Below are 25,009 nucleotides of genomic sequence, written 5' to 3' on the forward strand. Positions count from 1 at the left end.
GAATGAAAAATAGTTCCACAGGGAAAGTAAATCAATATTTGCCAAAAAGACAGTGACAAATTTGATAGAGAAGGACTGTTTCTTTTGGGCTTCTGTGAAGCAGTTGTTCCAGTAAAACGTCTAATACCAGACGGCAATATTGAACTAGGAGTACAGCCAAACAGTCGGAAGTGACCTCACGCAGAGGTCTGTATGTCACAGTTTGGTCACTGTCTCCAGACTTCTTAAAGCTATGTTAAGATGCGCGTATTTTAAGTCCCTGGGATTCACAAAGCCTCGTTTCACTTTATCACAAAAACTGAAAGTTGACGTTTTATTCTGAAAAAGTTAGCATCCTTTTAATCAAAAAATGGATGAGAATTTGGAGAGAAGGAAAAAGCTACAGTCAGAAATTGTATAGTCTTGGTATGCCTCAAAGAAGAGCTGCCCTTGTTACTGCTGTTTGCACCAAATGTGGTCCTTCTTGTGTAGTAGCAGGACAGGAATCATTTTAAGAGTCTTCTACTTCTTTCGGAACTGCTCCTACAAAGCAAATCACAGTAAAGGAGGAAGATACCTTATCATGTATTTTTTCGCTTGCCATATTGCACTGTAATTTAACGTGCTAATACAGGTTCCTGCTGTTTCCATGTGTGGGTTGCTCCATGTGTCCTTTCCTTTTCTGATTTTTAGATGAGATTTTTACTTTGAATTACCAGATAGTAGATACTCTCTGAAGTGATTACTCAGTCCAGTTTCACGCTAGGTTCTTCAGCATGCTGACCCCAGGAATATTATCCCCTTCAGTTTAAAGCAAATTGCTGTGCAGCTCTCAGTCTTGTGCTTGCTGTAGGTAATGATGAATCCAGTTTGCATCAGGTACCTCGGTTCTCTGTGGGAAACAATCACCTGGGTTTTATTTCCTGCTTTCTGAGTCCGCAGTTCAAAATACCTGTAGATAGCGGAGTATGTCACATGAGCCAAGCTGCTGGTGGGATCCCTCTTATCTAGAGGGAGTCTTTTCTCATTGTCTTTGTTCTTGGATCAACAGTCCAAGAAGTCATTGTTGTTAGATTTGTCCAAGCCGAGGTATCCCTTCTAGGAGGTGGACGTTTGTGTTCTTAATTAATCTGAGCTCTCAGTGTGTGTAAGCAGTGCAGTTCATATTAGAACACCTAGGTTTAATTTGTTCTAGCTATAACTCTGTTTAAGCAAAATTCTTCTTAATACAGAGACTGTGAGATACACCCTAAAAACTTTCTTTCCGTCCATCATTCATTGTGTAGCAGTGATAATGAAACTATCTGGCCGTACACTTCAGGAAATAAAGTGGTGGTGAGCATATTCTCATGTCCTGTTCATAAAAAAGATGATGCCCATGACCATGTGCCTTAATGTCAGAGAACTGTAGAAGAATTTTGGTCAGAAGGGACTTCTGGAGCTACTCTAGTTCAACCTCCTCCTCAAAACGGGAATAACTTCAAAGTTAGATCAGGACACTCATGGTAGTATCCATCGATGTTTTGACTATGACCTAGGATGAAGATTTCGCAGTCTCTTTATGCAGCCTGCTCTGGTACTTAACCACTCTCATTCTGAAAATTTTTTCTTTATGTCCAATCAGTATTTCCCTTGCTGCGACTTTCTCTTGTCCTTCTGCTGGGCACATTATAGAAAAGTCTGGCTTTGCCTACGCTATAATCCTCTTAGATGGAGAGTGTCCTCTCCACCACCTACAGTTGTACATTGAAACAGTAGATTTGAGACCTCATACTGGCTTTATGTCTGTTCTTGCTAGATTTTCCTCTTTCACTGTGAATTCGGTAATGTTGTTCTTCTCTAAACTTCTCTGGAGACTCTTGCTTTATCTCTTTAGTTATGAAGCAATCTGTGATGTTATTTGAAGATTACATCCCGTAGAAAATTTACCAGAGTACATTTTGAATATGGGGAAGATGCTAGAGAGGATGTGGTAAAGAGACTTTTACCCTCTGGATTGAGGGTGTATTGAACATTATTATATACTAGGCAAAAAAATCCCGAGCTATATCCTGACACAGAAACTCAGTTAGCTACAGTTACTCTTCAGGAGAACTATGATAGGTTCCTATTGTGAAGGACAGTGTGATGTTCACTTTGTACTTTAGCTAGAATTGTCTTTTGGAATTGGTATGTTCTTCTGGTACTTCATTTAGTATGGTATAAATGCAGTAATAATGCTCTATTTTGCTTTGAATTACTTGCCCACTACGACCTGAGAGCAGTACTGCTACCTAATTTCTTGTTACTGTGAATGTTCCGAAGCACTACACAACCACTGAGTGTTTACTAATACTGAGGATTAGCTCTCTTGTGTTCAAAGTACTCATGTGACCTTTTCCCTTTATTTTGGAATACTTTGCATTTTAGAACTCTGAAAGTTAGAGAGAGGAAAACGAATAATTAACACTGTCTCTATAGATACCCCTCTTTATGTAGAAAGAATGGAGGCTCTTAGGATGAAAGTTTTTGCATGTCTGCTCCCTCCCCTTCCCTTCCCTGGGATGTGGCTCTGCGTTATACTTCTGCAGCTTGATGACGGAGAGGACAAATCACTTGAAAATGGGTTCCCAGAAGCAACTCTGAAAGGACAGTAATAGTGGTAAATGACCATTTTTCATTGAATATTTAGGTCTGTACAATGACTTGATTTCTCTTTTTGCATTCATTTTAACAGATTTTTCAAAGACTGATCTATGCTGATAAGCAGGAAGTTCAAGGAGATGGTCCATTTCTGGATGGAATTAATGTCACTATCAGAAGAAATTATATTTATGAAGATGCTTATGATAAACTTTCTCCTGAAAATGGTAGGTTTACAGTGAAGTTTGCTCACTTGAGTGGGACGTGAAAAGTGTATCAGCTGTGAAATGTCCAAGTCTATTTCATAGAGTAAAAAAAGAAAAAAAGCTTCTTCACTTCGCATAATGTAATTCTCATCCAGATTCTTTCTGATTATTGCAGTTTCGTTCTCTTTTAACACACCTTTCCTTAGTTCAAAATTATATGTTATGAGGCTTTTCTTCCCACTTCCTTGTCCAAATAGCCGTACTGTGTATATCCCTCAATATAGAAATTCCCTGCTTTGGTAGTCAGCGTCAGCAAGTCCTGCGTGCAGTCTAGACGTTTTTGCTAGGTGCACTGTGGCTGGTAAGGATAATGCAGTGCACTAGTATATGGATGTAAATCATACCTCAGTGTGAATATGTGCAAGAACAGCTCCCCCAGAAGCCAAAATTCCACTGCAGATACAGCCTGCCTAAATAAAGTCCGTGTTATTTACATGGTGTTTATATATATATAAAGAATACTGGCCGCATACTTGAGTCTTACTCTGTGAATCTCACCTACTGCCGCATAAGTGCCACGTAAGTTCCCCTCTGGAGAACGGCCTGACTTGGAAAGGAAGAAGTGGTTGGTTTTGGTCTGTGTAAAATTACTGGAGAGCATGCCTTTTCTTCTTTTCTTCCACTGTAGTAGAATTAAAGATACCATTTTATTTATAATGTCATGATTTATGAATTCTTTTGAAATAAGCTTGTGATGTCTTTCACGTAACATCTGTGTCTAAAACTGTAAATACCTAATAGAGATACATGTGGACTAATTTATCAAAAATTTTAAATTAAGTACAAATGATAATCGAGTACTCATGTTTTGTGGAAAGTTTTAAAGGCTAATCAGGAAGATGCTACTGGATAATCTCTATGAAAGGCTCTGTGTGCAACTGACTGTGTGGCCTCTTTCCTGGAGGTAAAAAGTATTTTTGCTGTGTATAAGTTTAGTTTGACTTGCTAACTGGTTTGCTCAAAATGGAGAGATGAGTTGGAATTGGAAAACGCACAGAAGCTGAGCCAGCCTTCCCCTGCCTCTCAATAAATGCATAAAAATGCAATTTGGAAAGGTGGTCTATAAGCTCTTGAATGATACGGTGTCAAGCAACAGGCAAATCAACCCATTAGCTATAAAGATACGGTTTTGTATAACATTGAGTTAGCTTTAAATGAGAAACATGGTACTGTGAAGTAGTCAGCCTAATTAATGTAGCTTTAAAACGCAGGTTTCCTGAACTTAACCTGCAGTTTGATGATCCAGGCACTGGGATGTAATTCACCCCTCTTAGCAAGTTCACAGAAAGCACCAAATTAGGGGAAAACAGTCAATATGCTGGAAGGTCAGGTTGCTGTTCGGAGGGATTTCTGAAGAAAAGGGTTTACAGAAACCTCATGGAGTTTAACAAAAGACAAAAGGAAAATCCTCTACCTGGAGTGGATGAACCAATACAGGCTGGGCACTAACTGGCTAGAAAGCCGTTTTGTAATAAAGGACTTGGGATTTCAAGTGAACAACAAACTGAACGAGAGTCAGGAGTGCCCCCTTGATGAGGTAAAAGCTAACAGCATACTGGGCTGTGTTGGTGAGAGCGGAGCCAGCAGTTTCGGGGAAGTTTTCCCCCCCCCATTCAGCACTGATTAACTGTGGCTGGTTTTGGACTTCCCAGTATGAAAAAGACATTGACATGTAAGAGTGAGGCCAGGAGAAGACCGCCAAGATGATGTAGGGGGCTGGAGCGTCTGATATATGAGCAGAGGTTGAGAGAAGTGGTTTGTTCAGTGTAAGAGGGACTCCCTACAGGGAATCTTATCGCTGCCGTTGCCTAATGGGACGTTACGGGAGCCTGTTTGCTAAGGTGCAGCAAGGGAAATATCGACTGGGCATACAGAAAAGAATTTTCGAGGTGGGATTGGTTAGGCACTGGAATGATCGTCCAGAGAGGCTGTGGAACCTCCATCCTCGGACAGCTCAACTCGATCAAGGCCTTGATCATGCTGCTAAAACTTTGAAGTTGGCCCTGCTGTCAGTGTTGGGATTTTATACCGTAGGTGAGGTCGCTTCCAACCTAGATTATTCTTTGATTCTAATATGGATTCCTGTATGCATCTGACTGCAGTTTGAACCAGGAGTGAAATACTAATGAGCTAGTATGTAAGGAACATCTGTACTTCCTAACATAGTTAGATTCTTAATTTTTAGACATATATATTGATTATATTTAGAAATAATAAATGTCAGGCCTTCTATTTAGCAAACAGAGCTTTAGTATTTAGTAGAAAATTTATCTGAGGAGCAGATCTTGATCCTGTATAATAATGCATATACATGTATATAGTTGCAGATAGTGTTTTCAGCCTTTCCTTAGGGGAAGAAAAACTGCTATACTCATAAAAACGTGACAACAAGGGAGGGCCCAGAAAACTTGAAGCAAGTGATTGGATGTAGAGTAATCTCTAGGTAAAGCTTTCTCTCTCATCAACAGATACAGAGAAGCTTTGGTGGTAAATGGCCACTGAAGTCAGAAAATCTATTTATGAATGGTGTGCATTGCACACATGCAGAAATGTGTACTGTACTATCTGGTGTCAATCAAAACTGTAAATCAAAACAATCGAAAAAATCAAAACTGTTTGTTTCGTTCTAAAAAGCTGATATTCTGAGTCAATGTTTTATGAAATAACGTTAGTTCTGGAGTAGGTCAGGCACCATATAGGAGAGCAGTAAAAAAGAAAAGACTGAAAACTGCAAGACTCGATTTCAAGACTATAGCCTGAATTGATTAAAATGGACCTAGGAAATTAAGTACACAATAGGTGTGGTCTTAGAATTGATCGGGAGAGAGCAAAGGACATTGATTTGGGGGAGGCAGCCAGGTTGCCTGTTCGAAGTTAACGCTTGGTAGTACTTTAACTGAGATCATTTTTAAAACGAGTTTAGCATAGTAGAAACGTATTAGGCTGGTTCTTGTGGGTTTATATATATGTTTTTTTTTTTTTTGGCGCTCTTACGTCTAATAACGTGCAAGTGTTTTCTCAGTGGATTTTTTTTTTCTGTGATGGCAATATTCTGTAATAGCCTATGATGGACTCCAGTAACAGTTTACTTACATTGTAGCTGTATAAGTTATTAAAGTGCAGCCTTTTCTCAGAGGGGGCGCGAATTTTGGGGTCCATTATTTACCTGGTCACCAGTTTGTTTTAGGACCATTTTTCCCTGCTTGCTATAAATCTGCTTGTCAGTACACAGAGGAGGAGACAAATAACTGATTTTCTTCAGAAAGCTCTAAAAAGTAATGAAAACAGCCTTTCCATATGTGCAAGTTTTAACGCTAATATTTAATATCTTGGGAATCTCCAAGTAAAGAACGTCTGTATGCTTGAGACTCTCTTGCCAGTTCAGCTGTGTTCTGTTTTCTTCTTTTGAACAGAATATTGGACTTTTTGCAATGTCTTTGTCTAAAAACGGCCATCTCCAGCTAGCAGAACTGTAATGCAGGAGAGCATTTTACTGTAAAGAAGGACTAATGGGTAATTTTAAAAAATAGCTGAATGTGAAAATTGTGAAGACTGGAAAGTTATTAGTAGATCTGGCTGCATTCACTAACGGGAGAGTGGACTTGTGACACAGGTTCAGGAGAAAGTGCTGCAGGTTCGTTCACGAACATCAGCTGTACAACCATAGTGCGTGCATTCGTAGTACGCATGGAAGCAGTGTAAAGTTTTATTGTTTTATTACTACTTCCCTTCATTGGAAGCTAATGTAGTCAGTGTAAAGTTTAAATAAACGCTAGTTAGATCTTTAGAGGCCTTCAGTGAATTGTGTAAAAGTCCTGCTTCCCAGGTATGTGGATGTGTTTCAGGGACTGAATGTTGCTTATTCAGAGCCTTGTGCGGGCGTAATTCTGAAAGAAAATCTCCAGTGACCTGGGGAAAAAAGAAACCCTTCCACCCCATCTCCTGCCTGTCTTGCTGTCATCTTACTGCTCTCAAATAGTTGTTCACGTTTCCAGCAGGGAGTGAAGAAGCCTGTCATTTCTGCAAGCGGCAGCAGGGATCTAAGATCTTACAAGAAAATTAATCACGCTAGCAAACGTTGTGGCACTGGTCAGGGACTGGGAGCTCCCTGTCCTGGGTGTGTGGCTGGGCCCTGGTGCTTCCCTCGCCCCTTAGAGAGGCGAGCAGTTCGCCAAGGCCGAAAAGTCATCTAGAGAAAGGGGCAAATTGAACAGCGAGCTGAAGTGGGTCACTCCAGCTCACTGGAGGGGTGAAACTGGAGTCGGAGCTAGTGGAAGGGAAGCAGTAGGTGGTGGTGGGTAAAAGGAGAGTGGGAGCATTTCTTTTGGTGGTAACAGGCTGAGAAGTTGTTTTAGCTGTTTCATGATACTTCATCCTTGATGTATGAGGAAGGCAGGAAAGGGGGTTCAAAGGAATGTGAACAACAGATATCACCCATGGACATTACAGGATGTGTGCGTGCATGGTGCAAGCAGACATGCGTAATACAGTGTATGCAAAACCCTTAAAAATATATCTAGTATATATACTTGTGTGTGTGTGCGTGCGTGTGTGTGTGCGTGCCACCTTTTGTGGTCCTCTCTAGGATGGCTGCCGACGTTCCACCTTCCAGAATCTCTCTCAAATAAGTCTTCTATGAAACAAGCAAAAGATCTGCATCTTCAGCATGTCCGTCCTCATTCCAATTACATGAGATAGCACCGAGTCCTAAGTAGCAAAAATATTAAGCTCAATTTTAAAGAATGTTATTTAATGATGTAGCTAAACAGTCATCCCCTCTAAGGGAATGCAGTGCTTATTGATAGTTCCTTCAAACTGGAGAAAGCTGAACCTTGCATTCACAATATTTTATATAAATACAATTTCTGAAATCTTTTTCAGGCCTTAATAAAATATTTTGTAGGATGTATTTTTTTCCTCATTGCTATCTTTCTGCTCCGTCTTTTGAGGACTCTTACAGCAAGGCCCACTGTACAAAGTACGTTCCACGTACTGAATAATGAAACTGTCCCAAAACTCAGTCCAGTAATAGGTTTCTGCAAAAGTACTATTTACTACTTCCATTTTAATGGAGAAATAGTGTAGATAAAAATACATTTAACTATATATACAAACTGATCTAAAGAAAATTCAAACAGAGAGTTGTATTTGAGTCTCTCTCCTTTCTCTGCAGAACCTGACCTAAAAAAGCGCATTCGTGTTCACTTACTTAATGCGCATGGCCTTGATGAAGCTGGTATCGATGGTGGTGGAATTTTCAGAGAATTTCTGAATGAGCTGCTTAAATCAGGATTTAACCCTAACCAGGGATTTTTTAAGACCACGAATGAGGGACTTCTTTATCCTAACCCTGCTGCACAGATGCTCGTTGGAGATTCTTATGCCCGACATTACTACTTTCTTGGAAGAATGCTTGGAAAGGTAATAACACTGTTGTATAAAATATAAAGCTATAACAGAATAGAAATTGTTCAGTAGCGCTGCTTTTTATTTTAATTTATTTATTAGATAGAGGTAGGTGGGCAAACCTGCTCACTTTTCTAGACTTGAGAAAAAACTTTTAGATGTTGGATCTGAGCATTATTTCCACGTATTACCCAATCTTCTGGTTCATTTTAATAAATTGCCTACTTTATTAAAGTCTTAAAGGGTAAAGAGAATTGGAGACCTTAACGGCCAGTTGAGCAAAATGTGTACCTGTCTCTTTTTGTGTTTATCCTCTTGCCTAAAGTTGCTTTAATTGAAGCCAATGGAGTTACTTTGTGGTGGTTAATTTTAACGTAGAGCCTTCTGGAATTTGACTCCAGTTACATTTTCATCATTTTGAATATATGCAATATAATAATACTTCCAGAAAAAAACAGTTTCCAGTTGCCATGAGGTACAGTTATTGCTAACATTTAAAATTTACTCTGATGACTTACCATATTTATGAGCCATGTCCAAATTAACTTTCACTAATTCTGCTTGGTTTATCATACATTTTGCATATATTAGTGCTTGGTATTTTGGTTCTGTGGAGATTCTCAGACTAATATACTCCTGTTGAGCTAGATGGAAAATTTAAAAAAAAAAAAAAAAAAAAAAGAGAGAGAGAGAGAAACCATTATAAACATTCATTACATTTGTTTTATTTTTATGGCCAGCTCTAGTACTGAGGGTATTTCTGAGCCCTTGAAATCAATTTTTTGGCTAATCATCGAGAAACAAAGTTTGGAATACAAATTCCATTTCAGAAAAATGTATCGATTACTACTTTAATATCTTAAACTGAATGTATTTAAGATGTCAATGTCCCATTTAACTGCCTGAAATATTTTGGAGCGTAAAATCCTATTGACTTACAATGAGATTTAGCATATAGCTGGACGTCCTTTTTTTCCTTATTCTACTTGAAAACAGTTTAACAGGATGTTATTGACAAAACTGAGTTGCTGAAACGGGTCACTACTCTTTATAATTGCCAGTTGGTTGATTCAGATTAAATCACCACTTTGCAGGCAGCTTCTCTTCTAGCATCCTAGCTATGGCAACACGCAGACTTGTAAAATAGTGAAAACTTCAAATCAGCCATTTCAATAAAATCATCTTTGAAGGATGTGTCTGCTCTTAATGGGAAATGGGTTCAGTGCTAATAGTGTATAAGGATGTTTGTAACTCTGACTGCCTTTAATAGATCAAGGCTTCATTTCCTTTCTGCATCTGTAGATTTTGGTGTGGGAAGGTGAATACTCCTGTGGTATCACAGGGCAGTTGTTTCATTCCAGAAACGGTTGGTGTTTATCTAGGAACGAAGCAGGGCTAAGTTGTCTGGGGGAAGTTTGAAATGTTTTCCAATAAAATGATTGTAGTTCTGAATTGTTAAGATTCTCTATGAAAACAACATATTGTCTTCTGTAACTGAACTTCAAATACCAGTGTGAAGACAGAAGTTGCAAAACATGCTTTATCCCCCCTAGAGCACTGCAAGTATAATTTTGTTTTTGTCTTTTTAAAATCAGAGGATCTATTATTTAACATTTTGAAAGCAGAAATTGTTTTTGTATTTGCAGTATGTTTACATAAGGTATGAACTGACAGTGTTATTTAACAATTACCTCTACCCAGGTGCACAGACACGTTTTTACTGGTATATTTAGAGAGGTGATGAATTAAACAGAAAGATAAGGCACGACCATACTATTCAAAACCTGCCAGTATTGTGGTCTTGGTTAAGTTATCGAATACGCACTCAACCGTTTTCAAAAATGTGTCCATTTGGTGCTTTGCACGGGATTATCTGAGAGCAATTGTACGTTATTAAAAGCCCCTTTGTAAACAGAGTAGATATAATGCAAAGGAAGCAATCAGGCATCCGCAGCAATTTCTTATTTGTGGAAACCAGTATGTAAAGAGTGCTGCCACCAAAAACTCCCACTTAAGAAGTTTCGGTGTTATCAAAAAACAAATACATTAAAATATAATAATTTACATAAATTCTGTGTCTCCTGGTAACCGTTTCATACTAATATCTAAATGCATTTGACCTACAGTACCATAGATTTATATCTGATTGAGTTTTTTTTTCTCATCAGGAAGTTTTTAACAGCTTAGTATCTTTTATGTTAGTTGATAGGTTAATGAATAGAATTATCTGACAATTTAAAACTTGTCTTTAAAAATTGTATATCTAAAAATTATTTTAATCATAGATAAATTACTATTTAGGTTGTATTTTTATACAGTCAAGAACTTGAGATCTATAAAATACAAGTTGTATGGTTGTCCATGCAACTTATAGTGATCACTGAATGAGTAAAGATCTTGTAGAAATGATACCATGTGATCATGTAATTGCATATATTGTCTGAAACCATTCTTTAAAAAAAAAAAAAAAAAGCAGAAATGATTTCGTTTGAACAACAGCTACTCAAACACTTCTGAAGTTTACTTTTTCCCAGCTTCCAATTACTTTACCCTGTAATGTAAATATTATTTTAACACTGGTGCCTTTTAAACAATTTCCTGTCGTCGTCTTAAAAGTAAAAGCTCAGCTTACCAGGCACCCCTTGTGTAGCAGTCTCCCGCCGCTGGAAGGGCTGGAAACGTGGACCTTTGCGTTTCCCCCGCTGGAAGCACAGGAGTGACGTTCTGACTTCGGGCCTGCTTGAAAGCTGATGGTGCCACGTGCTGTCAGGGATGTTCAAACAGAGGCGTTCTAGGCCCAAATCTTCTTTTCTGTCCCGTCTGGAAAGTTAAGACTTGTTGCCCCATGGGTGCCCAGTGGTAGAACTGGGATGCTGTACTCCACTTGCTCTTAGGGAGGTAGGAATGGGCTGTGGGGGGAGCACCTGATCTGATTTGTTTCCCCTCTCCGGGTGGTGGCGGTTCTGTGCGCGCTCACATCTTCCCACGCACAGACCTTCCTGCTGCGGTTTTGGCAGCAGAGTGGATTTGGCTTTGTAGAACCCAGAAGTTGTTGTTTTGGCAGGCTGCCAAGATTTTGAGGACACCACTGCCCCCCCCCCCCCCCATAGCCCCAGAAAGGGGGGGGGGGGTTGGAAATAACAGCTGAGCATCCTAAGGAGTTTCTCCCTGCTGAATTTTGAGTGTCTGCTGTAAACCTGGAAAGAGCGAAATGTTAGTTAACTGTTTCAACATGGGCAAAATAAACCCTACAGATGATTTTGCACCCGGTGTTACAAGTGGGAGAGCCGGGGAAGAACAGATGCAGAAATAGTGATCAGAACAACAATGGCGGGTGCAGAATTAAAATCAGAACTTAACTATATTCAGACCTAAACTTACTCTTGTGTACCGTATTCTCTTTCTCCATTTCCAGCTTAATTTACACTTTTTCAGTTTATTCAGTCACTACTTTCATGTGACAGATATCGTGAAACCAAAGTGCATTCTAGCATTTGAAATGACTTGTTATTAAATGTCTTATGGTAATTTACTTACATTTCATGAATTTTCAGCATTAGATTAGGAATATAGCAGAAAGTCCATAGAAAGATTAGAACTGTCATTTTAATGGTTTCCTCTACCTCCTTTTAAATGTAAACCTCTTAGTTCTTGCATATGTGGTATTTTGCAATTAACATCCTTGCACCTTTCGCAAAATGTTTGACGCTTTCTGACACTTGAGATTTTTATGTCAAGAGCATTCAACACCTTTGGTCATGCTGAACGCAACCACCTCGATTTTTCTTTGATTCCAGCGTACTGACGAGCGCTAGTGAGTGATACGCAGGTTACTGAAGAACGAATCCATTTTTTTGAAAAATGGTGTGAAGCCTCTTTTCCTAAGCAATACGATCTGAAGTCCTTGGAGGACACTGGAAATTTTAAAAAAACGTTTAATTTATTTTTGTCAAGACTTAGTTTGTTTCTTAAGTGGTTGAAAAGGCAATATAAAGGAAAAAGTGGAGTTTTTTTGTTTCTTTTGGTAGCTGTTTTGAACTGCATCCTTTCTTTTGTGGAACCAAATAAAGAATTTTGATAGCACAAAAAACAGCAAGGGCTAAACAGAAATAATGTGTTTATTCAAATTTTAGCAATCTAGATTTAGTCTTTGATCATTAATATTTAATGTTATATGAGTGTTCGGTAATTTGTGTGGCCTTGTGGATGATATATTGATGAAGATTAATGTTATTTATTTGTAAATGATTTGCAGTAGGTTACTATACTGATTTCAGATATAGTGGACTATTCTGTGCACACGTCAAAGACTGTTCTTAAACTTACGTGGTTGAAAAGTGTTATATAAAGTTTCTCTTTTGGTAAAATTAAATATTAGCCAGGTAATATTGGATCAAATACAATATTTATTACCCTAATAGTGAATGTAGGAGCATTAACTGTTGATTAGATTATTTTTCTATAAGTTGGAGAGTATGCCTTGCGGTTGTAGTTTATAACTCTGAATAGAGCTGTGATAGATGAGTTCATTTGTTGGGCAAGATATTCATGGCTAGAAGGTACAGTTTTAAGATTATCAGTGTCTACAGTATCCATTTTGCAGATAAACTAAAATGGTTTTTAATTGTCCTGGGGCCTTACCTAAATTGGATTGAAATCAATTGGAGCCTTTTCACAGCAGGATCTGGATCAGGTATTAAACTCTTAACTCATTAATAAACTGCACATACAGAGTTGAAACCTTCAAGTGAATGTTTCTAATAACATATTTATGTACCCTTTTTTGCACCAAAACATATAGAGGGAAAAGAAAACAAGAAAACTCTACAGTTTGAGCAATTAGGCTTCATATACTTGAATATTCGATAGGATGGTGCATCAGCCGTTGCACTGCTACTCTTCCTCTGTTTCTCTGACTGTTGAAGGTTTTTTTTTTTTTTTTTTCTGATTTTTAGGCTACCCTTTCCCTTTGCTTATTGTCCATTTAATTAAGATCCACTTTGGCTTGGCTTAAATCAGTACACTGTAATTGATTTGTGCTGCAGCCACCATTGATACTACTAGTTCCTAGAAAGGTAGGTATGGAATTAGTGATAACGATAAAAAGAGGAGGTAATTTTTACAAACCTTTTGTTTTATTTCTTTTAGTTACTTTGCAAATGGTTTTGTAGACTCAGCATTTTGCTTAAAATCAGCTTAGCGGATCATCTGTGTCTGAAAATCCTAAATCAGCTAAAATGGTCACAATAGGAATTTACCATGTTAAGTTGCATGTTCTTTTAATTATACGCTTATACAATACAGAGTTGCAATAATGAGGGAGGGAAAAAATTACGGAAATTATTGCCTTATTTTTGAGTGTGAATGTAAACTAATTGGAATCTGTCTTCTGACATGGTTATTCAGCCTGACAATTCCTTTGTGTACTGGTTCATTTAACATAACCAATTATCTTTTGATTACAAATAGCTATGTTAGTACTATCCTTGTAAATATATGTCTAGCACTAAAAGACTACTGAAATGCAGTATTTTAACTCTCAATCTTTAGGGGAAAGAAAAGTGTATATTGATTGATTGTGATATTTATTGGGCCATAATGTATTTAAATTTTCTTTAATGCATATGTTAGTGATTGTTTACTGTGATGAAGTGCACAGAGGTCTCTGCAAGGAGTTGTGCATGGAAAGAATTACCTCATGTCGGTGGTCACTCCTCGATTAAAAGTTCCATTAGCAGATGATTCCTGCTTCTGGTTTGTGTACCGATTGCGTTTTATTGCCTCTAAATCAGGTTCCTAGACAGGGAATAAATAAACAGTTAGAGTGTGTGGTAATGGTATCCTGATCTTTTTTCACAGCTGGGAACACCTACGTCCATTTAAATCAATTAAGTTTGGAATATTTTAACTGAAATTCTTTATTGTGTTTGAACTGTCTTTGAAAATGACTAGTTTCACTGCTATTAAAATACAGATTTATCTTAGAAGCATATCCAGAAGTTAGTTTAGTCGTAGTTAACGTTTCAGTTTTTCAGAAGATTAGATAAAAGGAAGACATCTCCTGCTTATTTTCACTTCTGATTAAATTGTGTTTAAGTTTGAAACAGGCAAATCTATTAGCCCATTACTCGAACTACAGTAGTAAATGATAACTATGAATTATCTTGTGTATCCACAGGTACCTATAACTCCCCCCTCCCCCCCCCCCCGAAAAACTCCCAAATGCTACTGATAGCAGTTTATAACACCTATACAGCATAAGTTATAAACATAGCTGCTCCTGATAGAACAGTCTGAGAAAGTATTGCGATGATGAAGTCATGGGTTTCTGCAAGTACCAAAAATTTCTGAAGCACTTTATTAATAAAAATTCCTGTAATAAAATTACTTATATTCTAAATTCTTATAATAAAAATACCTACAGGACTCTCCATTTTTAAATTAAAAATTGACTCAGGGTCATTATACAGTAGTGCCTTTGGAAATGTGTACCGTACGTTTTTATGGTGATGAGTTCATAAGCCAGTCACGAGTTCTTTTAATTCTTATCACGCACTTCTAATCCGTTCCAGATGTTTGCACTGACTGCAGCAAATTTGACAGGCAGGTCTCTTGCATCTGGATCATTGTTACCCACAATCTCTGGAGCTTCTGTGAACTTGCACTTGCTGACCTTTCAGATTCCCGGGGGGCAAGAAATCAAAAACAATACCAATTTACAAATGGCTTTAGTGTTTTCTGAAAAAATCATTTTCTAAAGCGGAGGATGCCAGCACTGTTGCAGAGATGTTAATAAAGCAGAGGTTTGGGCTCGCAGAACTGAGGAACAGGGACTTAAAACTACCTGACAGTGGGCATAGTGCATTGTGACACACAACCTGATATAATTAATTGTATTTTACCACATTGGTATTAGAAACAGTGTCATCTTATTTTGCTCACCTTAAAGCATATTATTATCAATAAGAAATTGTTTTATCCTATGATTACTAAACAATAGCTTTAAAAATGGCTCAAAAGCATGGGTAGTTGTTAATTTTAATGTAACTTATATATTTAGTTTTCTTTCATTAGGGCCGAAAAGGCTTTGCTGGTCTCAAGAGAGACTTGAGTGTTATGAGATATATCTAGAATATAAATAATAAGGTAGGAGGAAGTGCTAATGGTTTTGCTATTTTTCTATCATTTTTATTAATGGTTCTGTACAGCTTTGAAGATCTATTGCACTCTGTAAGTGCTAAGTATTATTTAATGGTAACTATTTGAAATGACTGAGATAGAAAGGGTTATGGTCTTGGGTCATGAGGGCTGATTAGGGAAATAACTGAATTTAAGTTCAGTCATTTACTGCTTCAAGCTCTAAGCCCCATATCTTTCCGGAGGGTTGACTTCAGTGTTTTGCTAGGTTTTAAAACACATTTCTGCATTGTAAAGGATTAACGGATTGATGTTCTCAATATGAACATTGAGATGAACATATGAGATTATATTTCTTAAGAGAGAATTTAGTTGAAATAATAAATGAAAGAACTAATTGTAGACCTGAAGCTAAAGGCAAAGGCATTAAAGCTGCCCTAAACCCAGAAGGGTTAATTTTTGTGTCTGTTTACACAATTTGAACTTTATTTGGCATGTCATAACACTCATATAATCTCTACTCTATGTGGCCCCTAAATCCTTTACGTTTCTCCGAGATGACTATGCTAATTTAAACTCTGTCCAGTTTGAAAACGTGATGCAAAGTCTTTTCTTTCTGAAGCGCTGTTTCATAAACCTTTGGGTCATGCCTGAACAGTATCTCATGTGACCACATAGTCTTAAATAGTATTATGATAGATACCATATATCATTCCAGTCAGATAGTGTTCTCATCGTGTTGAATACGGGCAAAACAACCTCCTTGCCTTGAGAACTGCTCGTTTCATTTTTCTTCTGTCTTACTACGTACTGAGTAGAGCTGTCCTTCCAAACGATGTGTTTTTCCATAACCTATTAAAGCTATTAATTGCATGCCCACATTCTGAAAGTTTTGTCTGTCTGCCTTAGAGGACCACTTCTTGTCCCCCCACGTCATGCATGTTTAAAGAATGCATTCAGTATAAGTAGTTGGACATATTATTTATTTTATGGTTTAGATTACCAAACTGAGACCCATGTTGTTGAACTCGGTAGCTAATCTGTGATGCCATCAACTGTAGTTAAGTAGACTATATTTAGATGTCTTATTGTAATTACAAGTAACTAATGTGATTTAAAAGAGAAACAAGAGAGACTGCAGGCTGTGAGCTTGAAATCAAAATGTCTTTATGACAGTAGGCTTTTCATTTTGTTTTAGTTTTCTTTTTTCTTTAATTTTCTGTTATGCTCCACGTGCTTCACACACAAGGCAGAAGGAAAGTGTATGAAGATCCTTTTATTGTATACCTCATCTTCCATAAGCCTTTTAACCAAAATAAACTTCTTCTTTAACTGTTTGTATTTTAAAGTAGTTGTTAGCATAGCATCTTGAGACAACGGGAAAGAAGTAGGAAGAGTACAAAAACTAATTTGTTAGTAAAAACAGGTAGGGCTGTTTTTGTTTGTTTGTTTAGTGTATTCGGAAGCTTATGATTCTACGTTTTTCTGATGGTTGCCTAGAAATGTTATAGCTTTGCCTTAAGAGCATCCTTTAACCTACACCTTGGGTTTGAAATAGCGCTAGGAAATCCAGTTTGGCCCTTTAAGCTGCCATAGCCTTTTAACTACAGGAAATGGGGCACCTGGGATCACTGCTTTTTACTTGGCTGGTTGCCGTGATGTGGGCTCCCCGTCTGCGTCCAGCTAGCCCCTTACCCATCTCACAGCTGCGTCTGCAGACTGCGGCTGGGTGAAGGTGGGATGCTGTTACCCAGCCGGCGGAGGAGGCCAAGGTATTGAGGCTGCATTACGGTTTTTCTGTCTAAACATTGGAAACCAGAAATCTAATCTTATATTTGACTACTCCATTGCTTTTCCTGACTTTCGATCTAGATGTTTTTTCCTTTGTGCGAGCTGTCATTTATGAAGCTACAGGATAGAGGAAATGAAGTCAATTAAAGGGTCGGTCAGATAGGAAAGTTGGGAACACGAGCTGTCAAAATTCATCACAGAATGACACTAGTCCTATAGGTGATGGCCACAAAAGTTGAAGGACATTTGCCAAAGACCAGAGCGCTTGGAATCAAATCGGAGTTTATTTTTAATGTCTATGTTGTAATACGTGTGATCAAGCAGATCACATGTAGTGTGAAGAGGAGCTTCAGACTTGCCATCAAACGGAAAAGGTCACTTCCCTCAAAGAGCAAGGCACTTCCTGCCCTCAGCATCGTTCCTCGGTGGAGGAGAAGAGAGGACTGCCCCGGGGTAGCGTGGCCTGCGGCATTAAAGCGCATGTGTAAGCGTATTCTCGTGGTGCAACTTCGTGCTGTAGCTAAGTCAGTCCGCCGGCTGTGGCAGGGTGCTTCCCCCATCACTGACTGCCGGCTCCTGTCTCTCCCTTATGCTGATGCTGCAGAGGGGCAGTTCAAAGAGTTGGACAGGCAGAAAACCAAGCTTAAAAAACAGGTAACTTATCCCTGGCGAATTGCCTTGGGGAACTGTAAGACGGAAGGGGCAGATCTCCCCTTTGGGCAGCAGCTAACCGTGAGGTTGGTTCAGCCGCAATAAGAAGCGTCAGCGGCGGGGTGGAGGCGCCTGGCTGACGGGTTGGTGTGAGGCTGCACTGCCCTTGAAACAAATGGACTCGCTGTTCCCCTCCGGTTTCACCCACGGCTGTGAGTCGGATCAGTTGTCTGCCTTGACGGAAAACAACCAGCACCCCACCCCTGACTCCCCCAGGTCAGCGAGCTGGCTTGGTTCGTCCCACAGGCAGGAACGGGTGGAATCACAACTTTTGGCAGCAACAGGCAGTTTCATCGGTTTATGCTGACTGAGAGATCAGGAAGTCGGACTGAAAGATAAAGTTTCAGCTAGTTCTGTCATACTCCATCACGCAGTGTATGTCTCAGCATCTCTACACAGTGCTGGAGCTGTAATGGTATAATTTACCCTTTTGGAAAAACTGGAATTTATCATGACTTTATTTACCACAGTTTTAGTGCATTTTTTAAATTAAGCTTTATTAGGATAGTTTGACTTTCCGTACTAATAGGACGTTTTGTTTGTCGTGGTTTCCAAAAATACTTTGTCTTTAATGTTGGAATCACTTAGCTAGGAGAAGTAGTGTTTAAAGTTATTCTCAAGTTGCACAATTTAGTTTATTTGAAAATGCTTTATATAGTTTTTAGATGAAGTTATAAATGTTCACTTTGGAACTACCTGAAGATTAATAGTGATGCATTTGAAAAGCATTATTTTTTTATTGATTCTTAATGTAGTAAATTACTGAAGTTACTTGGCAGGAAACAGAAATAGCCAGTGATGTTGTTCACATTTATTTTCCTGATAGCGTCACAATTTGCATTAATTGCATTGCAGCTGCACTCACTTATATTAAAAAGCTTCTACTATAATTAATCCTTCTTATTTCAAATCATTTTGGCACAATTTCTAGCAATAAACACTCATAAAAGACAGACACTTGAAAAATAACATACAAGTTTCTTCAATATACCTATTGCTGTTTTTTCTTGACATGAAATTATTGATAGGCTTCTAGGATCAAGTGTTACAAGTGGCTAAGACTTAAGACTGGTATGAAAAATGCTAAGTGGATTATTTTGCATAAAAAATAGACAGGTTTTGAATTTGTGTAATTAACCTGTGTTTAGAAAATACCTTGATTTATGTCTACATTTGTATTTCAGTTGCATACATTATGGAAATTTAATTTATAATCCATTTAGCTGATGTGATCATAGTTTTTAGTGCTATCATTTATTAGTCCTTGTATATTAAATGCTCTGAAGGCTTAAACCTGCCTTGTGTAAAAAATTACACCTCTGCATTTACATTTTATGAGTCATGGATGGAATTCCATTTTAAATTCGGGTAGCTTTGATATATTTAAGGAATTACAATGGTTTTATTGTTACTAATGCAGGAACAGCAAACACTGACCTTATACATTGAAAATTAATGATTTATCCCTCTAGTTTGCTTTTAAAGTCAACTATACAAATGAGGATTTCGACTTCTACACCTTGAATAAATCATATAGCTCTAAATATAATGCACCCTTTGGCTTTGAACTCATTATTCTCAATTCTTTCTGCAAGGTCTAACTCACCTCATAGAAATGTTCTTTCAGAAGTTTAAGGAACTGTGTATATTTTTCTTAACATCTTTGTTGGAATATCATTGAGTGATTACTGCTAAATTTGTTGGCTCTTTTTTTTTTGTTTCCTTTTTTGCTCATTGTACTTCCTTTTCTGAGCTTTGCCGGAGGCTGTGGAGGAATTAAGTAATGCTGAAACACAGCTCGTTAAGAACAAAAAGGGAGCAAATAATGAATTTATGTTCATGATGCCTTTTCTGATCTGCCTGGCAATGATATTAATGATATGTTAAAGATCGGGTTGACAGTGTTTGAGATGCTGGTGTGGCAAACAAGTGGACAATGGGAAAGGCTATGAATAGAATACATATTTCAGGGTTTTTGTAAAGGGAGAAATCTACTGTTGTTTTTCCTTCATTCATATAGGCTTTCTTTAAAAGTTGCTGGGCTTTCACTTTCTAGCCCTAAAATTTCCATCTCTCCTTTCAAGTGATAAGTACTTGCTTTTGGTCCGGAAGTTGTTGATGATTATGTGGAAAGTTGCTTTGCATTACATTGAAATGCAACCGTAAATTAGACCAACTGAAAATGGTATTGTTGGGGCTTTGTGCGTTTTTGAAAATTCCTGAGCAGATCTTTAGTTTATGGTAGAAATACACTTTTGCATTATGCCGATTTAGACCAGGCTTATTTTTGATTCGTTGGTCTTTTGGCAACGGTAACCGTGTCAGGCACGTGCGGATTGAACGTATGCTATAGATGTTACTGAGAGGCCCTGGACTTGGAAAATTAGGATATTCTTTGACGATACCAATAAGTAGGAGAATTCAGCTGTCTTTTCTCTTTGCCCTATTGATTGATTTTAGAGGGAATAAACAGAAGTAGTGTATTGTTTGCCAAAGTACGCAATGATGTATCTGTATAACATGCAAGTGAAATAGTACCTGTCAATTCATGAAGAAAAATACTTTTTTACACAGTTTTTAAAAATGCTTTTTAAAGAATACTGTTTGTACGTGGTTATTTTTCAGGGTCAAACTGTATTTGTTTTACATGCAGCAATTTATAAATGGAGTAATCTTGCTTGTGAAGAACCAGATGGTTTGGGGAATGGAGGAAGAGATGATAACTTTTTGGAAGACGTTCTTGATACAGTTGCATTGTCTTTTAAGAAACTTAATTTTTTCTTACAAATAATATATGCAGTAGATACCCTCTCTGTTTGATCTAACAGTTTGGACAAGAAGGTTAAGGACAGATAAGCTGTGACCTTACCTTTTAAATCACCACATAATTAATTTTTAAATGTTCAAGCTTAGTATTTAAAAAGGACATTCAAATTTCAAGCTTCAATTAAGCATTTTTAAACTGATGCAGCATGTGGGATATTGTCATACCACAAGATCCTGTTCAGGCAGTAAGTTAAAGAGTAGTTACCCGAAAGTTAAGAAACGGACAACAGCTTTCAGAATTTGTATGTGATGCTACAATAAAAATCTAATTTTTTGTAAATCATTTTGGTTTTTAGGCTCTGTATGAAAATATGCTGGTGGAGCTACCGTTTGCTAGTTTTTTCCTCTCAAAGTTACTGGGGACAAGTGCTGATGTTGACATTCATCATTTAGCTTCATTAGATCCAGAAATGTACAAGAATTTGCTTTTTCTCAAGAGCTATGAAGGGGATGTGGAAGAACTTGGACTGAACTTCACTGTGGTAAATAATGACCTTGGGGAAGCACAGGTAAGAGTGGTGCTTTGGCGTTTGTTTTCTCGTACGTTTGACTGGCGAATCATTAGTATCCTTATTAATTAATTTTTGAATGTGAAAGTGATAAGACACAAGTGTTATTGTTTCTTTGATTGCACTTCAAATAATTGCAGAAGTTAGCTGATATGTAAGCTACAGAATTTCTGTTGTATGCTGTTTTTTGGAATCCGAGTTGTCACGAGCTGTACGCTGTCTCCTTTAGCTGTTACTGTACTCTGAATTTTCAAGCTTGAGGTCCTGAACTTAGACCTTAAAAAGCAACAGCCAAAAAAGGGCGCATTTTTTGCAGGGGCTGAGCTGCCATTTGGGTCAGAGGGGAGAAACTGGTGTTCAGTGCTTCTCAAAGTTGAGGCAGTTATTTAGGTCCTTACAGTATGAGCTTTTATGGCAGCTTTACGCTACAGAACTTGCTCATAGGTTTTATCTGCTCTGTTGTGGATGGTAAAGATCACTTGTGCTCGTAATAGAGAATTAATCACCAGGGCTTGAAAAGTATGCCTGTATGTGCTCATAGAGTTAACCTTCTTAGCTAAAGTTTGTTGTTGCACTCCCTCTCATTTCTGAGGAATAAAAATCGTGTAGTTCTTATTGCCTGTTACATTCGATTTTAATGTTTATTAGTCATTTTTAGAGTCTTAATTCTGTCAGTATTTTAAAAGAAAAAAATCTTAATTTTTTAATTCCCTCCCAGCCTTTGCTCTGTTGCCTCCTTTTTTCCTGTGTGTGCATGCGTGCACATGTAGAAGTGCGTGTGTGTATGTGCCTGTAGGTATGTTTCTATATATTTTTTCCCTGTGACATTTTTCCTATATTTTCTTCTTCTTTTCTTCCGTTTCACTCGCACCTTTTCTTCTCTGCTTTCTTAAAAAAGCAAAAAAAAACCCCAACTCTCCTTCAATAGCTGCTTTGTTTTCAAATGTCTCTTGTCAGTCTCTCTCCTACATCCTTCTTTTACCCACCGGCATGTATGTTAGGATTCATCAGACCAGTAAGAGATTGGATTTACGTTCAACGTAGCGAAGGTGGTGGAGACGCTGCCTTTGGGAGCAGAGAGGCTGTAGGGCTTCTTACCAAGGGGATGATCTTGCGCCTTGCTTGTCGGGTTGCAGGCTGAATACGTTAGGTGCGTGACAAACGTGAAGCTCGCACAAAACCACCAGGCTGCTGGAAGGATCAGAGCATATTTATTTTCCCTCTGTTGTCCCTTTCTCATCTGTGAGGATGGGCGTCGATATCCGATGAAGTGTGTTTACCTGAGATATTAGTGAAAGTCGAGTCACTCCTAGGCTCATTTTTTGAGCCGCTCACTTCAGCGAGTGCTGTTTCTGGGCTTCTCTAAGAAGGGAGAGTTGGCAACGGAGTTGTTTCTCTTTCAGTTCATTGTTGTCCTGTTGTGGATAGCAGAAGTGAGAACAGAAGCAGAAATCCGTTTGCAGCTGTAGGAAGGCTGTGCAGGATGGTATTTAATTCCTTACCTATCTTTCTTTCAAAGTGCTGCTCCAGAGCTAGTGCGTGTCAGGGGATTGTTCTTGTCAGCAGAACGTGGGGCCCGAAGCATCGTTCAGGAGTTGTCTCTCGTTTCCTTTCCATTACTCACAACTTCGGTCAAAAAAATAGACCTGACAATGTTGTGATGTGCAGCAGCATCGTGAATCAGTCCTGATTTCTTACGGAAGGAGTGCAGGTTATGAAAGGGAGTGAACAGTTCTCTCCAGTGTCCCTCCTGGGGAGGGAAGCCTGGGACTATGCACACTCTAGCTGAGGAGGCAGCACTGCTGAGAAGCAGTAGCTGGTCCTGGAAATTGTTACATCGAGCTCTTTTACAGCTGCTTAAATCATGGCAAGTTGGATGCCTAAGACTTCTATTTAACAGCAACAAGCTCAAACTTTATCTTTACTCTTCCATCATCCATTTCCTGTCATTTGGGAAGATCCTAAAATCTGGATTTTGTTGCAATTTAAAATAGTAACCTCAAATTTTGGGTTCATAAATCATACTTAAGGGGGAGAAGGTCAGCAATTACCTAACATAAATAATGGTTCATGTAAAACATAAGCCAGATGCCATTTTTTTCCTGGGTTCCACTCACTATATAAAAACCTCTGAGTGGTACTGTTTTTAGAAAAATACCAAAAAAAAAAAAAAAAGATGATAAAGGCATGTAATAAGGATGCATAGGAAAGCATTTTCTTAGTTATAGAGCAAGTGTTTTATTGTGGCACGTTCGGAGAGTAATTGTTTGATCACCAAGTTGAGTTCTGTAGCGCACGTGTATTGGGTTACTAGGCTGCCAAGCACAGAGGTTGGCATTTTCTAATATAACCTGGTGTTTTGAGGGGAAAAAAATCCGCTCTTTGTATTCCAGACCCCTTCACTGAAATGCTTTTCAAGTAATGGTGTTATTGAGCATAGGCAACGCAAATGCGGTTTAGTTGAAAATGAAACTAGTATTGTCTTCTGGAGAGGCTGTTGTTTCCGTACTACGTATGTCTAGTATATGTGTCCTTAAAAATTGGGTTATGCAAAGAAGTTAGAAGCTAGCTCAACAATAGGGTAGAAAGAGATAGAAAAGAGAAATAATTCAGAAATGGCACACCAGGAGGTCCAAGACAGGGATGTTGCCAGCTGTACCGACTGCTACGAAGAGCTTGTACCGAGTGCGTTCTTGCCAAGAAGTCTAATTCGTTTGTTAAAATTCTGAGGGCTGTGGCTACTAGTATCAAGATATTTGATTATTAATTATTTGTCATAACTTTAAAAGGAAGGTTAACTATAATACTGAGCTTCTGAGTAACTAAATTAAATATAAGTTAAATGGAATGTTCTTATGCTATATTACTGTGCTTATCCTTGGAGAGGGAGCGTTATACCCTTGAAGCATAAACCGCCTTTTAATGAGACTTCATTTTGGTGTAGTTCAGCAGAACTAGTTGATTCTTTAATCGTCTTTTGTATTTGAATGCAGCAAGTTACTTGTTATGTTTCACTTCCACATCTTAATAAACCTCATATAAATAAATACCTTTTGTCTGGTATTTGACTCATGTAACCGCTGCATAGTAATTAATTGTGTCAAGGTAAAGCTAATTCACTTTGGGAAAAGAGCTTTGCGCTCTTTATGTCAAATGTACATTATCTCTAGTTTTCAGCTAAACAACCACTTTAGTGTCTAATAAATTAGTGCCCAATAAATGCATCATAAATCTACCATTGTAAATAGCTATCCTCATGGCAGTGTCCATCCAGCAATTGTGGCACAAAAGCATTAGGCGCAATGAAAGACGCATTCAGAAGGGGCACTGTTGCCTGTCAGTAGTAGAAAGTAGAATTTCTATTATCAGTATATTGATTCCAATCCTGTAATGTGCTTTTAGATCCCATTAAACTATTGTCAAAGTGCATTCACCAGAAGTTGAAAAAGGTACTTAATAATTTGCACATTAGACCTGCTAATTAGGGGAGCTATGCGAATCAACCTTTTTTTCCCAAATAGCTTTAGCTTTTTATAAAGGATCGGCTAATGCAGTGGTGTTGCAGCAGCTGGTGGATTAGCTGCAGAAAATGATAGCCAGCAAAAAGTCTCAAAAGAATATCAGCGTTATATATTTAGTTACAGATCCCTTCAAGTAACTGTATTATATATTTTAATGTTTATCTTGTAGGTTAGAAGGTTAATGAAATACTTACAATAAGCTCAGGTTAGCAAGCTCAAGAAAATAGTCCCCTCTCCCCTC

General features: G+C 38.2%; 1 protein-coding gene across 1 annotated transcript in view; it reads left to right on the top strand.

The window, feature by feature from the left end:
• Positions 1–25,009, top strand: part of UBE3C (ubiquitin protein ligase E3C) — an 83,789-nt gene that overhangs the window by 43,885 nt on the left and 14,895 nt on the right. The window contains exons 17-19 of the mRNA XM_009683930.2: positions 2,696–2,828; positions 8,041–8,288; positions 21,035–21,247. Coding sequence (XP_009682225.1) covers positions 2,696–2,828; positions 8,041–8,288; positions 21,035–21,247 — 594 coding nt within the window. The remainder of the gene's footprint in view (positions 1–2,695; positions 2,829–8,040; positions 8,289–21,034; positions 21,248–25,009) is intronic.

This window comes from Struthio camelus, chromosome 2 (assembly GCF_040807025.1).
Source record: "Struthio camelus isolate bStrCam1 chromosome 2, bStrCam1.hap1, whole genome shotgun sequence".
NCBI lineage: Eukaryota > Metazoa > Chordata > Aves > Struthioniformes > Struthionidae > Struthio > Struthio camelus.